The sequence below is a fragment of the Schistocerca serialis genome, chromosome 3 (genome assembly GCF_023864345.2).
Source record: "Schistocerca serialis cubense isolate TAMUIC-IGC-003099 chromosome 3, iqSchSeri2.2, whole genome shotgun sequence".
In the NCBI taxonomy this organism is placed as follows: Eukaryota; Metazoa; Arthropoda; class Insecta; order Orthoptera; family Acrididae; genus Schistocerca; species Schistocerca serialis.
In genome coordinates, this window is record NC_064640.1 from 682,079,175 (window position 1) to 682,094,108 (window position 14,934).

Consider the following 14,934-nt stretch of genomic DNA (forward strand, 5'->3'; position numbering starts at 1 on the left):
AGAGGGTTGGGACTGAAGAAGAGAAACCAGGATAGGAAAGTGGTCACTACCACAGAAGTCGTCATGGACCCTCCAACTGAGGTATGGAAGAAGACCTGGGTTACTAAGAGAGAGGTCAATGGCTGAGTATGTGCCATGAGTCAAGCTAAAATATGTGGTAGTACCAGTGTTAAGGAGGTAAATGTCCTGCTGTGCCAAGAGAGCCTAACGTTCCTACCCTGGCCCGAGATCTGGGCCCCACCCCATAAAGGGTGGTGGGCATTAAAGTCCCCCAAAAGGACGAATGGTGGGGGGAGCTGGGCGAACAAGGCAGCTAGGTCAGCAAGAGGGACAACCTAATCCGGAGGAAGGTAGAGGGAACAGATGGTAAGCTCCATTCCAGCCTGGATTCTAACAGCCACAGCCTCAAGAGCGGTGTGAAGTGGCACTGGGGCACTAGGAACAGTTGCAAGAACATAAACACAGACACGGTCAGACACCCTATCGTATTCTACGCGGTTCTTATAGTAACCCCAGTAGCAACAGAGGGATGGGGTCTGCCGAACAGGAAACCAGGTTGTCTGTAGGGCCAGACAAGTGGTAGGGAAGCGGCACAAAAGCTGTTTCAACTCAGCAAGGTGGTGGAAAAAGCCACGGCAATTCCATTGAAGATAATGGTATCCGACTGTGAATAATACATGAAAGAACCGTGGGAGGGGGGGAGGGGGAGGGGATAGGTTACGCCTTAGAAGCGTTCGCCGTCATCGATTGGTAGCCTGATCAGCTTCCATAGGAGCTGCAGGTCGAGCAATATCTAGCTCCTGAGTGGACGCTAGATGCTCCATATCATCTTCAGGTGCAGTGGTGAACTCCTTTTCCATCTCTATGTCCTCCTCCTTTTGCTTTTTCTTCTTTTTGACAGGGTCCCATTTGTCCTTCGGTTTATCAGGCTGGGTGGGCTTTCCTGACCCAGACTCACGGACCGAGGAAGACCTGGAAGCCCTAGGACCCTCAGGTGGTGGCTTTTTCAGCCACTGGCTGACATCTGGAGCGGCAGTAACCATGGAAAGGAGGGCACCAAGCGATCCCTTCCGCTCGAGGGGAGCTGGAGGCGGCGGGCACTTCTCCGGCTCAGAGGTGGGGACTAAAGTCCCCAAAGAAGGAGGGGTTATTACTCCCGATGTTGATAACAGGGCGTTCCCCCAACTACCTGGGCGGCAGGAATAGATGGCCGGGCTGGAGGGACCACAAAAAGCGGCTGAGCTTGGGGGCTCATCGCCAGGGATGGAAACATTGAAGCTGCTGCAGCAAACGTCGATGAAATACGCACAGGGTGAAGTCAGTCGTACTTGCGTTTAGCCTCTGTGTAAGTGAGCCTGTCCAAGGTCTTATACTCCATAATCTTCCATTCTTTTTGATAAACCACGCAGTCCTACGAGCAAGGTGAATGTTTCTGTCCGCAGTTGACACAAACAGGGCGGTGAACACGGGACGTTGGGGTGGGAGGCACGGCCACAATCCCGACAGGTAGGTTGGCGTCACAACTCGATGACATAAGCCCAAGCCTCCAGCACTTAAAGCAGAGCATGGGACGAGGGACGTAAGACTTAACATCACATCGATATATCATCACCTAGACCTTCTCGGGCAGGGTGTCTCGCTCGAAAGCCAAAATGAAGGCGCCGGTGGCGATCCTACTATCTTTAGGTCTCCTGAAGACACGTCGTATAAAGTGGACACAACGGCGTTTCAGATTTGCACGGAGCTCGTCGTCGGACTGCAACAACAGGTAACGATGAAAAATAAGTCCCTGAACCATATTGAGGCTCTTATGAGGCATAATGGAGACTGCAACGTCAGCGAGCTTGTCACAAGCAAGCAGTGCCCATGACTGTGCTGGGGATGCTGTCTGTATGACTGCTCCAGACCTCATTTTAGACATGCCCTCAACTTCTCCAAACTTGTCCTCTAAATTTTCCACAAAAAACTGAGGCTTTGTGGTCAGAAATGAGTCCCCATCTGTTCAACTGCAAACCAGAAATCAAGGAGAATACGTCTCACAAGGTAATTTAGACTGCCGTTCCTCCCCTGGTGTGGGCAGGGAAGGGAACGATTGGGGGGTCATAACATAAAAGCATTGAACTTTCCTTTTTTAGAGAGTCGTGCTTGCGCACTATTCATATTTCTTTTCATGGTGGTACCACGAGCAGCTAGGGAAAGGAATGCCCACCCAGACAGAGCCCCGTTTGCCTGGGTAAGCCTAATACAACCAGGGGGCGGCAGGTTCCCCAGAGGTCGCCCACTAGTAACTGTTCTACCTCAACAGCCTTGCGTCTCCTCGGCCCACAGCACACCTTGAGATTGAGGCTTCTTTTATAGAGGTTTATACCATCCTTGCGACCCAGGCAGTTAAGCCAAGATCCCCGGGCTCTGTACTGTACAACGTTCCACCGTCGCGCCTTACAGTGGTCGTTGAAGCACGCTCAGAGCTTACGGTATTGAGGACTGGTGGCGCTTCCCAGTCCCCAGCTCAGGGACCCCAGGGTCGCCAAGCCCATACCCAGCAACTAAATGCTGAGCCCCCTGGGGGTGTCAGATAAATAAAAGAATTCCATTTCTACATTCCAAACTTATGGGGACCAAAGCAGGGAAGTTTTCACCGATTGTAGCAGGAGGTTGTTCAGTATGTGCAAGAAAAATGTAATGAAGGCTTCCCAGTTACGAAAGAAATTATCCGAATGAGGGCACTGGAGATAATGAAGAATTCCAACAACACACATCACTGAATTCAAAGCATGTACTGGCTGGTGGGGTGTGAATGATAAAGAGGGCGGGGCTAATGTTATGATGCAAAAGAACGCTAGCTCAGTGACTGCCCATGGCGTTTGATGAGAAACTACTTGTGTATCAGCATCACATAATTAATTAAAGGAAATGGCATTAATATTTGCTAGGCCACAAGGGCAACACCGATCTGATGCCTGTATATTTTTATATGCCATCAAATACATTAAATGTGTTCCTATAAGAAGTTCCGGCAATGAAAGGACCAGAATAACAGGAATGGTGGGTGCACTAGCAGATGGAAGGGAGATCCTCCCATACATGATACTTCACAGGAAAATGATACTGAAACAAAAACTGCCTATAGATGCTAAGAAAAGGAATGAATGACAATGTTGTTTGGAACAGAACACAATGTATTTTGCGTAAAGTCCCCTGAAAGACACCAGCAACAACATTTTCGGTCCACCTCAGCCAGAAAATTAACGATCTGATAGCAAAGATCCGTACAAATCCGGTAATAATTCCTGGTGGCATGACCTCACAACTTCAAGTATTAGATGTTGTGAATAGACCATTTAAGGCTCCCCTGTAACAGCTTTACAGTGAGTGGCTTCTTCAAGGACACCATGCCCTCATTCCAGGGGTGAAGTTAAAGACACTCTCAATATCCATGTGTTGTAAGAATTATCATTAGGCTTCAATCAATGTAAATCTGGACTGTGGAGAATATGTTAAACCTGTATAGCCCTTTCCTGGTAAAGAAAGGGTAAGCAATGTGGATCACATTGTTACTAAAAACACTTTTGGGGATGCACCAAGTTGCCATTGCCTTTATCAAACATAGAGAACATGTTCTGGGCCCATCGTCTGTAGTGATTATTGCATTTGTTTCAGTTTTTTAATGTTTCTTCTTAGTTACTGCTGGTCTCCTTAGATTTCATACCACATAACAAATTTTACCAAACCATTGTACCTAGCAGGACTGGCAATTGTATTTCCACAATCTGCTTGACTATCACCTTATCAGTGTCCCAACCAGTATCAGTATCAGTATCAATACAGTATGTTCATAACAGCTAGATATAGGCTATTGTTAATTAGCTATTGGTAACTAAGTGATGCATGAGATTATTCAGAATATCCTGCCTGCTAAGAAACAGGTTTTATTTCATACATAATGGATCTTCAAGAAAATAGTTAAATAATAACAGCAATAAGACTCACATCTTCATTCAATGCCTGCAGGTGATGTTGTTCTGCAGCCACATATAGACGTTCTTGACAAAGCCTTCCAGATAAGTCCACTATGTCCCATCTTAATGAGCCCATTGCACTAGAACAAAGGAATTGAAAACATTGAAATTTATATGAAATTGTCACAACTGTTAATTACCAGCATTACAAGGAGAATCAATGTTCAATTTGGTATACAATGTTATTACAAAAATTATGTGCACCAATCAAAACTTTCTCAGAATAACTACTGTGTTTTTAACAGCAAAACAACAGAATGTCATGCTTGCACAATTAAATGTTACTTCTTTGGGACCCTAAAACAGAAGGGGAATTAATTTATTCATAAACCATGCTGAAACACACACACAAAAATGAAGAATCCCATGTCATAAATATACCTCAAACAAAAAACGTTAATAGTGTACTCCAGAAAACGTGTAAATTAACATGTGAACCGTCACACAGTTATCTGTCTGTTCTTTATTGCAATGTTAATTTAAACACTCCCACCCTTGTCTGAACTAGGAAGTTCATGTTTATGATTCAGGCTGACTTATGACAATAGCTCTTAATTACACAGAGACACGCATAATACCACAACTCATGTGTCAGTGTCTCAATAACTTCATGGCAGTAACTTTTTGTTTATAAATTACTTACATATTTGTGTGTGTGTATTTTGCACACACAACTTATTCTCTTTGGGCTTTCCACTCCATTTCCTCGAGCTCACTCACACAACATACACTCTGAATCTTAACTATTCACACATTTACTGTAAACGCCACAAACTTCAATTATTTTCCCATTTTGTTAGGGATATCTTGTTTCTTCTATCTTCTTGTAATTATCATCTACATGTTGTTGTTCTCCAGCTTTAATTAATGCCAGCTCTAAGACTGTCTTCTGCCATCTCAGGTATGGTACAGACGATAAATTACACTCAATATCAATCTAGGCAAAAAATCTGCATGCTGAACTAAAATTTTTAATTCCCACCATTAAGCAACCAGTCAAAATTTACATAATGGAGGATTGCCTCCCATCCTTCTCAGCAGTGCTGTACTACCTTATCAGATTAAGTTGAAAGGTTAATGATTTTGAGAAACACATTTTCATCTTGCTCCTTATAAATTTAGCAACATTTGCTCTCATTGCCAAAACTGAAGTAAATTTCTCTGCAGGTACATAGCATCTAAATCTCCACAGAGTACTCACCAGCTCCTAACACCAAAAGGGTAGCTGAAGACTGGGATGGATGCCTCAGAGGCAGTAGCAGGTACTGTGCTATCAACATGATCCACCCATACAAGGAAACTTTCTCAAATTTTCAAATATAATAACCAGTTTGGCTTCTTGAGCATCCATCAAGGTGGCTTTCATTTTTAGCATTGTTCCTCTTGGAAGACAGAGAGCTAATTTGGTGGTTGCTGAAGGGTACATTTTGACCACCTACCACTAAGCAGCACTAATTACTGAAAAATGATGAGAGATCAATGGTAGAAAATGAAGGGGACTAGTACTTGAATAACTGTCAAAAAATCGATTTTTTAAATTTTTACCTCAAAAAATTATCTGTAGATTCCTGAACAAGGAAAAAAATTTACTTTAAGGAGACTGTTCTGAAGAAATGCCCAAAATTATAGGAATTTTTAAGTTCTGCTCACGACACACAGACAGCTCTGTTAAAAACAGAATTTTGTTCTCACTTGCATTTTTTTGTTTTTTCGTCTCTAATGTCTTAGTGGCACAAGATTATTAAGGAAGTAATTATGCAGTACGACTCAAAACACAATGGGAGATTTAACAGTTGTGTATGAGAACAGATACAAAAAACTGTTCTAGTAGGACAAAATTTTTTGAAAATACGTTTGCTGGATGCACTGCCATGTTCTAATGATGGTGCAGCATTGAGGGTCAGTGTGATATAAATGATGGGAGTGCCTGGTACACTAAATATGCAAAGGGCTACAATTGCCATTGACAGCAGGAGATACTGAAGCAGAGAAATCAGTGTTGGCAGCCACAAAACAAGCAGGAATAAGTAGTAGTCTGAAAAAAAAAAAAAAAAAAAAAAAAAAAAAAAAAAAAAAAAAAAAAAAAAACGAGAGGGAGAAGAACACCAGAAACAAGAAATATGGGGCTCGGATGCATTAGTGTTGGGCAGGGTAGGTAGACCAACAAGCTTCAACTTTAAGTTAAATTTTCCAGAAGTTCACTTTTTTTATTTTCTGGTACACATTGGTTAAAGACTATTTATGACAGAAGGCTGAAATTGTGTATTAATTTTAAAAACGAACAGCCTCAGTTGCAAAGTTTACCTAGATTTACCTAGGTTTCAGTCGGGATAACCCAACCTTCTTCAGAATAAAAGTAACTACCGTTTGTCCATAGTGGACATCGTCAAGCTAAAACTACAAATCCATAAATTATCGTCAGACTGTAAAAACTTATCTGAAACTGCCTCGGCCCCACTTCGTGAATGCGATGCGGCAGCCATGAGTGCTGTACTGGAACTCTGTCGCGAAGTGGGGCCTAGTCAGTTTCAGATAAGTTTTTACAGTCTGATGATAATTTATGGATTTGTAATTTTAGCTTGACGATGTCCACTATGGACAAACGGTAGTTACTTGTATTCTGAAGAAGGTTGGGTTATCCCGACTGAAACCTAGGTAAATCTAGGTAAACTTTGAAACTGAGGCTGTTGGTTTTTAAAATTAAAATTAATATTTATACAGTTGCTGACAGGGCCGCGAAATGTTGAAAATATTTATGAAATTGTGTACATTGTCTTACAACATAGCTAACTAAAAAGTACACTATTCTTTATGACTTACATTTGAACATTAAAGACTTTTTAAAAAAAATTATGTGCTAATTACTGAAATGTTTGATAATCATTATTAAAATGTTTTTGACTCATAATTTATGGCAGCAACATCTTTTAAAAAGAATTATGGTCTACTTTAAACATAGTAGTATTAATAACTTTAAGAAAAAAATCAAACTTCCATTTTGTTTTTATTTTGAAATATGTGTACCCATTCTATGTACAAACAATTAACATGCCTCATTTCACTTGCAACACAAAATACAATTCAGAAAAAGGTGAGATACCAAAAGCTGGGGTTCCTACATCAAATTGTTCCTAAAAGATCTGTTAGAAGATGGTAAGCATTACATGGGCTTACAACTCTTTATTCTTGGAGCTACACTAGTTTGGAAAACTGACTACTTTTGCAAGTCGTCCCCCCCCCCCCCCTTAAGTTCACAACCCAGTCTTCTAAAATGATTCCCAAGACTGCAAGCTTTCTAATCAAACAAAAATATTGATGGGTTATCTACAAATGGGCACACAAATAAACTGTACATCAAAACACTTTTTACAGTGATGAAGAAAGGGCCATTCTCACTAAGTTCTTCCCGGCCTGACACCTACTGCCTCAGATGTAGGGGTGTCAAATAAGCATATTTAAATATCAGTATTTTAGACAGCCAAATTATTTTTAAGTGTGAAAATTTATCCCATTTTATTAATTTAGTAATTTCTTAAATTATATCGTCATTTATCTTTGTAGCTAACCACTGGCTCACAGCGATAAGAAAGTGTGCCGTGTACCTCCACTAGCTTCCTTGGAACTTGTACAGCCATGAAAACAATGCAACAATCACTGGAATCACTGGCACGCATCAATCATTTCTCTCTGGCTTTCTGTGAGACAAGTCATCCACAGTCCAGTCACATTAATGTGACTGTCGCCAATGTCAATGTACAATAACCTTTCACAGATGGCAGGTGGCGGCGGCAGTGCTAGCAGTAGAAGGTAAATAAAGTGTGTTGGGGGGGGGGGGGGGGGGGGGATGCAGAAAACAGTGCATTCATTGTCATCATGCAGAAATGGAGCAATTGATCAGCCATCCAAAGGAGCATGATCATTAGCTTCTGGATGAAATGTGGAAGCATTTACAAAATGCTTAAGTTTATAAACTGTTCACATGAAGCTGTGGTCAAAGTATACTGTGTATGGGAAAATCATGCTACTTAAACTCTGCTCCAAAGCAACTATGGTACACCATGAGCCATACATGACAGGAGTGAATGAAGGCTCAGTAGTTGTGTCTGGATGAATAGATGTTCAACTGTTAAGCAACTGACTGTTCAGATGAGAAAAGTGGCTACCGAAAGTGTCTTCTCAACAACTGCTCAACGAACATTGCTGCATATGGGCCTCCAAAGCAAACATGGTTCATGCATCCAGGCTTACTGCTATCCATCAGCGGTGAAGGCTGGAATTTGCACACCAATACTGCACCTGGATGCCCACTGAGTGGCAACATGTAGCCTTTTCAGATGAATCATATTTTATGTTCCATTGGACAGATGGCCACTGGTTCGTAGGAAGGGTCCAGGCTAGAGGAGGGAGTGTTACGGACTGGTGAATGCTTTTGTGGAATTCTCTGGGTGATCTTGTCATTCTGGAGGACACAATGGATCTGCCCAAGTATGAATCTATCCTTGGGGACCATGTCCATCCCTGCATGTAGTCTGTTTTTCCTTGGTATGATGGCATCTACAAGCACCACAATGCAAGTGTCACACAGCTCATAGTGAACTCACGTTGTTAGAAGATCTCGACGATGAAATTACTGTAGTCCACTAGCCACCAAATTCCCGGTTCCAACAAAATTGAGAATCTATGGGACCACCTCGATCACGCTGTTTGTGCAATGGACGCTCAACTGAGAAACTTAGTAGACAGACAGAAAGTTACAAAAAATATCCTTGAGGTTAGTAAGTTTGGCTTTGCGCAAGATGTTAAGTGCTAGAAGAATCTATATGACCCTGAAGCAACATTTCATAAGTCAGTACTAAAAAGTTAAAGTATGCAGGACGCAAATAAAACTTTAGATTATTTGAGGTGTTCTCCTTTGAAACTTAATTCCATTCCAAATCACAGCAAGGCCTTATGTGGCAAATGTAAGCTATAAAAAGCAAAGCATGTCTTGGGGGAAGAAAGTGTACTGAGCATTAGATTACAGTGTTGAAGTTCCTGTCAGGGAAAATAAATTAGATGATGGAATTGTTAAGAAAGCCAAAGATTCTGATGCCATGATATTGTTAATGAAAGAGAAAGTGACTAGTCTAAGTGATCTGAAAAGAAAAAAATAAATAAATCAAGTCCTAACTTTAGATACTCTCTCAGGTGAAAGAAAATAACATCAGAATTCAATGTCAGTGAGCATGAAGTACAGCAAGCTAGGAAACTGGAAACAGAAGTGGGTATTATGTCAAGTTCTAAGCCCAAAAGAGGTAAAACAATCACTGATAAAGTTATCACTTGTCACTAATTTTTACCGAAATGATTAGCATACTCAAGTGTTATTAGGAGACAAATTAGCATTCAGAAAAATGTGTATATGCAAAAAAAGAAATCCTTTACAACCTAAGGCAACTATATTCTTGTTTGAAATAGGAGAGCCCACACATTAACATTTGTATTTCTAAATTTTGTTCACGAAGACCAAACTGGTGTATTTCATCTGGTTCTGCAGGCTCTCATTTGGTGTGTGTTTGTGGTATTCACCAAAATGTAAAAGTGCTTTTGGAAGTGGAAAACATTAAAGAAACACAACGAACTTATAAAAATTTATTGTATGTGACACCGAAAACTATGACTGCATATTTAATCACTGTGGTCATTGCCCCAGTGATGAGGAATTGTCATGTGACTAAACTGACTTGTTGGTAGCAAAATCACAGGCACTTAAACCACACTCATTTACATCTAAGTGTCAGGTAAGATACCAGAAAAGTTTGAAAGAAAATTTAACCTCAGAAAAGGCAATTCTGTTAATGAACTTTGCTGAAAACTACAGTTTTGTAATCCAGAATTATATCCAAAGTTAGCACTGCACAACAAGCAGCTGTGCTAACCATCCTGTTTGTGTTTATGTGATAAATGAAGAAGTTTATGTGATAAATGAAGAAAGTAAATTGGTAATAGTAAACCACTGCTTTGCAGCTGATGGTATTTAGCATGATGTAGGATTTGTAAATGCTGCTCAGAAAGAAATGTTTGGCTAAACATTACCCACAAGTAAAGAAACTGCATTGTTTCACTCATGGATGCAGCACTCAATATAAAAATAGAAAAGCTTTAAATAATAGTGGGAACACAAAAGTTATTTTCTATTGACGAACATCCTTTTTTTTGTTACTAGCCATATTAAATCTGCGTGAGATGGATTGGGAGGAACTGTAAAACACGTATTGAGAAAAGCTAGTATTCAACTAGAGGATGTACAAATAACAACTGCATATACTGTTTACAGTTTCTGTAAGGTTAATACTGCAAAATTTTCCCCTTTCCCCCACCACTTTTTAGATGAAATCAATGTAGATTTCCTACACAAGAATCTCAAGAACAAATTTTTGACAACTTACACAATACCTGGCACCAGGAAATTTCACAATTACAAAACACTTTCCTGTGATTCACTAGAAATTAGAAGAGTAACTTGTTCTGAAAAGCCTTCCTTGATTTTTCCATTCTATGTAAATGATTCACAATGGAAATGTACATTTCCTCAACAAAACTCTCTTGCAGCAGCTGTATATGATGACAGGTGATACTTTGCCTTCATCCAGAATGTGTGTGCTAAGGAAGGAGATGCTGAATTACTTTCTCTCTGCACACAGTAGTGTCATTCTTTTGAACTGTTTTGTGTCACTGGAAAACATTTCATGTTGTGAAACTTCCTGACAGATTAAAACTCTGTGCCCGACCTTTGCCTTTCGCGGGCAAGTGCTGTACCATCTGAGCTACCGAAGCACGACTCATGCCCGGTACTCACAACTTTACTTCTGCTGTCAGGAAGTTTCCTATCAGCGCACAATCCGCTGCAGAGTGAAAATCTCATTCTGGATTTCATGTTGTGTTGGTGTACCTGGATCAAGCACATGAGGAAGAATGTATTACTTTAATTAGAATAATGTGAAGTTAACACAACGGAATTTGTCACAGTGGATTAAAAACAGAGGCACTATTAAAACTTTCACCCGAGAACTTCAAGGATCTCCAACCCTGAACATGTACATTTTAAATCCAAAAGTTTCCTTTTTGATGGGCCCACAGTACATATTAGGTCAAAGAACAACATATTACATAAATTTTTTCCAAGTTTTTGCTGCTTTTTTTTTAATTGACACTTTACTAACTGTATACATGTTTATCACAATGAGCTTGCTTCCACATTTTTTCCATTTTTAAGTAATAATATATGTTAGTAGTTACTGGTTTTTGTGTTGTGACATATATTGCATATTGCATCCTGTGATTCTCTCTAAGTGCTATTGGTCACATTTATAATACTGTTATAAACATGACCAATAGCACTGAGAGATCATCACTACAGCACTCCAAGAAGAAATATGTAGTATATGTCGTAACATCCAAGACATAAAACAAGTAAATACTAACATATATGATCACTTGAAAGTTACAAAAATGCCAAAACAAGCTCATCATGACAGAAATATAACAAATTAATGAAATTTCAATAAAAAAGCAGAAAAAATTTGGAAAAAATTATGTAATATGTATATTTTAAACTTGAACATTTGTCTACTTGGAACAACTGTTATTGACACACACTCATTTGGTGCCCCTGAATAAAGCTAATATTAGTAAAGAAAATATTAAAATTATAACTTCCGGCTCTGTACTTCTATTATTTTAACAAAGCATGAGACAAATTCACTAAAGCTTATGCCGACTGACAATGTGTTTTAAATGACCTACTAAACAAGATGAAGTACTGTAATATATAAATGAGATCCCATCTCCATCAAAACCCATGCATATTTTTGTTGGTAATCATATCATACCATACATGAGTCTCGATTTTTTTTTAAAAAAACGCCTGATAACAGATGTGCCTGAAAATATTTTGCTTATTTAAGAAATCATTGTTAGGGGCCATAACAACTTAAGTTAATTTTCTATATTCCCAGAAGTCAAGCACAGCTATTTAAAATTCCTTTCCCATTAAAAATACACCCTTTTTCTGGTATTTGGGAAAAAAATGATAGTAAAGTGTTGAAAATAAACTAAGTTGTGCTTTACCCCCTCCAGTAATGCAATCCAAATGCGAAGCTTCAGCCATGGCATTTACATACGCTATTTAAAAACTTCACCATTTTTTCCTCTCCAAAAACTATATGAAATATGTCAAAGGAGTTTTACAATTGTTATTACTAAACAAAAGTAACAATTAAAAAGAGTTTCGTAAAATTCTTAGGTAGTGGGTGTCAGGCCTGAATGAACTTACTTGTCATGACCCTTTTCTCCTCATAGTAAAACATTTTGAATTAAAACTTATTTGTGTGTCCATTCAGAGAATATTACTGCGTAAGTATTTCTGTAGGTAAGTATCACTTTGAATGGACATTCTCATAGAACCAAATTATCAGAACATCACTACACTGAAAATTCAATACAAAAAGAAGTTTTAGTTCGAGCCAGAAAAATTTGCACAAATTCTTATATTATATAAGCAAATTTTAATGAAAATCTAAAATGGTGGGTGATATGACCTGGGTGATTTGACACAGAATGACCCTTTATGATGCACATGCAATGATATGGAAATTTTTTGTATGTTGGTTTTGAGGGAGAAGGGTGGGTTTTTTTCGTTATGGTTTTAGGGCACAAAACTGCTACAGTCATTAGCGCAAGGTCTGTGGCTTAGGTAAAAAAAAAAAAAAGGTGGAAATCAGCAGCAATGGGAGCGAAACTCAAAAAGTGGGGAAACAAAAAAACAGAATGAAAGCTTAGAAATAACTATAGAGGGGAGGTTGTTTTCCCCAAAAAGAGCTTCAAATGACCGACGTCATCTCACTGACACTAATAAACTCGAGGAAGCGATCGGTGGAATGCATGTCATCTGCTAAAATGGAAGATACATCAGGCGATAGCTGTAGACGGGCACGTAGCGAAGTAAAATAGGGGCACTCAAGCAAAAGGTGTCTCATCGTCCATAGTCGAGAGCAGTGGAGACAAAGCAGGGGAGGATTGCCACTTAAAAGATGTCGATGGCTAATAACACAGTGTCCTATCCGGAGTCTAGTTAAAATTACCTCCTCCAGATGACTAGTTCGGGAGGAAGAGGTCCAAGCACAGGGAAGAGCTTTCACACCCCGCAATTTATTATTGGGAAGTGTAGACCAATGTGCATGCCATAAAAGAGCAACACGACGACATGAAACACTCCGCAGATCGGCGAAGGGAATCATGCAAATAGCTGGCGGAAGAAGAGAGACTGCAGCCTTCGTCGCTATATCAGCCGCCTCGTTTCCATGGATACCAACATGTCCTGGGATCCAGAGGAATCCCACAGAGATGCCCCCCCCCAAGTGGAGCAAGTGGAGGCAGTCCTGAATCTGGTGGACCAGAGGGTGGACAGGGTAAAGAGCTTGGAGAGTGAGAAGAGAGCTGAACGAATCTCAGCATATAATATACTGTATCCGCTGATGGCGACGGATGTATTGGACAGCCTGGAGAACAGCGTAAAGCTCCCCAGTAAAAACCGAACACTGGTCAGGAAGCCGAAATTGATTAGGGGTGTCGCCAACAATATAGACACTCCCAACACCAAATGATGTTTTTGAGCTGTCAGTGTAAATAAATGTGGCATCCTTCATTTGTGCGCACAGAGCAGCAAATGCCCGATGATAAACGAGAGAAGGGGTACTAACCTTGGGAAGCTGACAAAGGTCATGGAGCTGGCAGGTATGAGGGCGGGGCCAAGAAAGTGCTGTACCCCCAGTTGTCAAGAAAGTTTTAGGAAAGTGGAAGGAAAGAGAATGTAGTATTTGATGGAAGTGAACTCCCGGTGGTAGTAGAGAGGAAGGGCAGCCTACATACCCTAAATCCAAGGTGGCATCAAAAAAAAAGGTCATGGGCCGGATTAGCAGGCATGGAAGACAGATGGCTAGCATAACGACTCACGACAGCTCACCGATTGGACAGTGGACGGTCAGCAGTCTCAGCATAAAGGCTCTCCACAAGGCTAGTGTAAAAAGCTTCGAACGGTGAACACAATCCACGGTGGTGGACAGAGCCAAGACGCCGAAGAATAGACGGCCGAGCAGAGGAGTAAACTATGCTTCCATAGTCCAATTTCAAGCGCACTAAGGTGTGATAGAGGCGGAGAAGGACCACTCAGTATTCAGAACACAGAGAGTGTTGACGGATCGAAGACAGCGAGCCGAAAGATAGGAAACGTGGGAGGACCAGCACAGTTTTCTGTCAAACATGAGACCCAAGAATTTAGCGACGTCCGTGAACAGAAGGTCGACAGGGCCTAGATGTAGGGAAGGCGGAAGAAACTCCGTACGATGCCAAAAACTGACACAAACAGTCTTACTGGGAGAAATGCAGAAGCTGGTTTCGATGCTCCAAGAGTGGAGGCGATTGAGACATCCTTTAAGACGTCATTCAAGAAGGCTGGTCTGTTGAGAGCTGTAGTAGATCACAAAATCGTCCACAAAGAGGGAGCCCGGGACATCGGGAAGGAGACAATCCATAATTGGATTTATGGTGATGGCAAACAGTACAACACTAAGCATGGAGCCATGGGGTACCCCGTTTTCTTGGGAGAAAGTACGGGAGAGAGTAGTGTTCACTCACACTTTAAATGTGCGCTCTGCCATAAATTCGCGAATAAAAAGGGGCAGCCAACCTCAAAAGCTCAAGAGAACAGTGTGCGGAGGATGCCTGTCCTCCAACAGGTATTGTACGCTCTCTCCAGATCAAAAAATATTGCTACCGTTTGCCGTTTCCTCAGAAAATTGTTCATGATATAAGTGGAGAGAGCAACAAGATGGTCAACTGCAGAACAATGCTTTCGGAAGCCGCACTGGGCAGGCGT

General features: G+C 40.8%; 1 protein-coding gene across 2 annotated transcripts in view; it reads right to left on the reverse strand.

Annotated features, from left to right (window-relative positions):
• LOC126470564 (GTPase-activating protein and VPS9 domain-containing protein 1) overlaps positions 1-14,934 on the reverse strand; it is a 366,100-nt gene that overhangs the window by 306,354 nt on the left and 44,812 nt on the right. For both annotated transcript variants that reach the window (XM_050098503.1, XM_050098502.1), the window contains exon 2: positions 3,991-4,099. In XM_050098503.1, the coding sequence (XP_049954460.1) occupies positions 3,991-4,099 (109 nt within the window). The remainder of the gene's footprint in view (positions 1-3,990; positions 4,100-14,934) is intronic.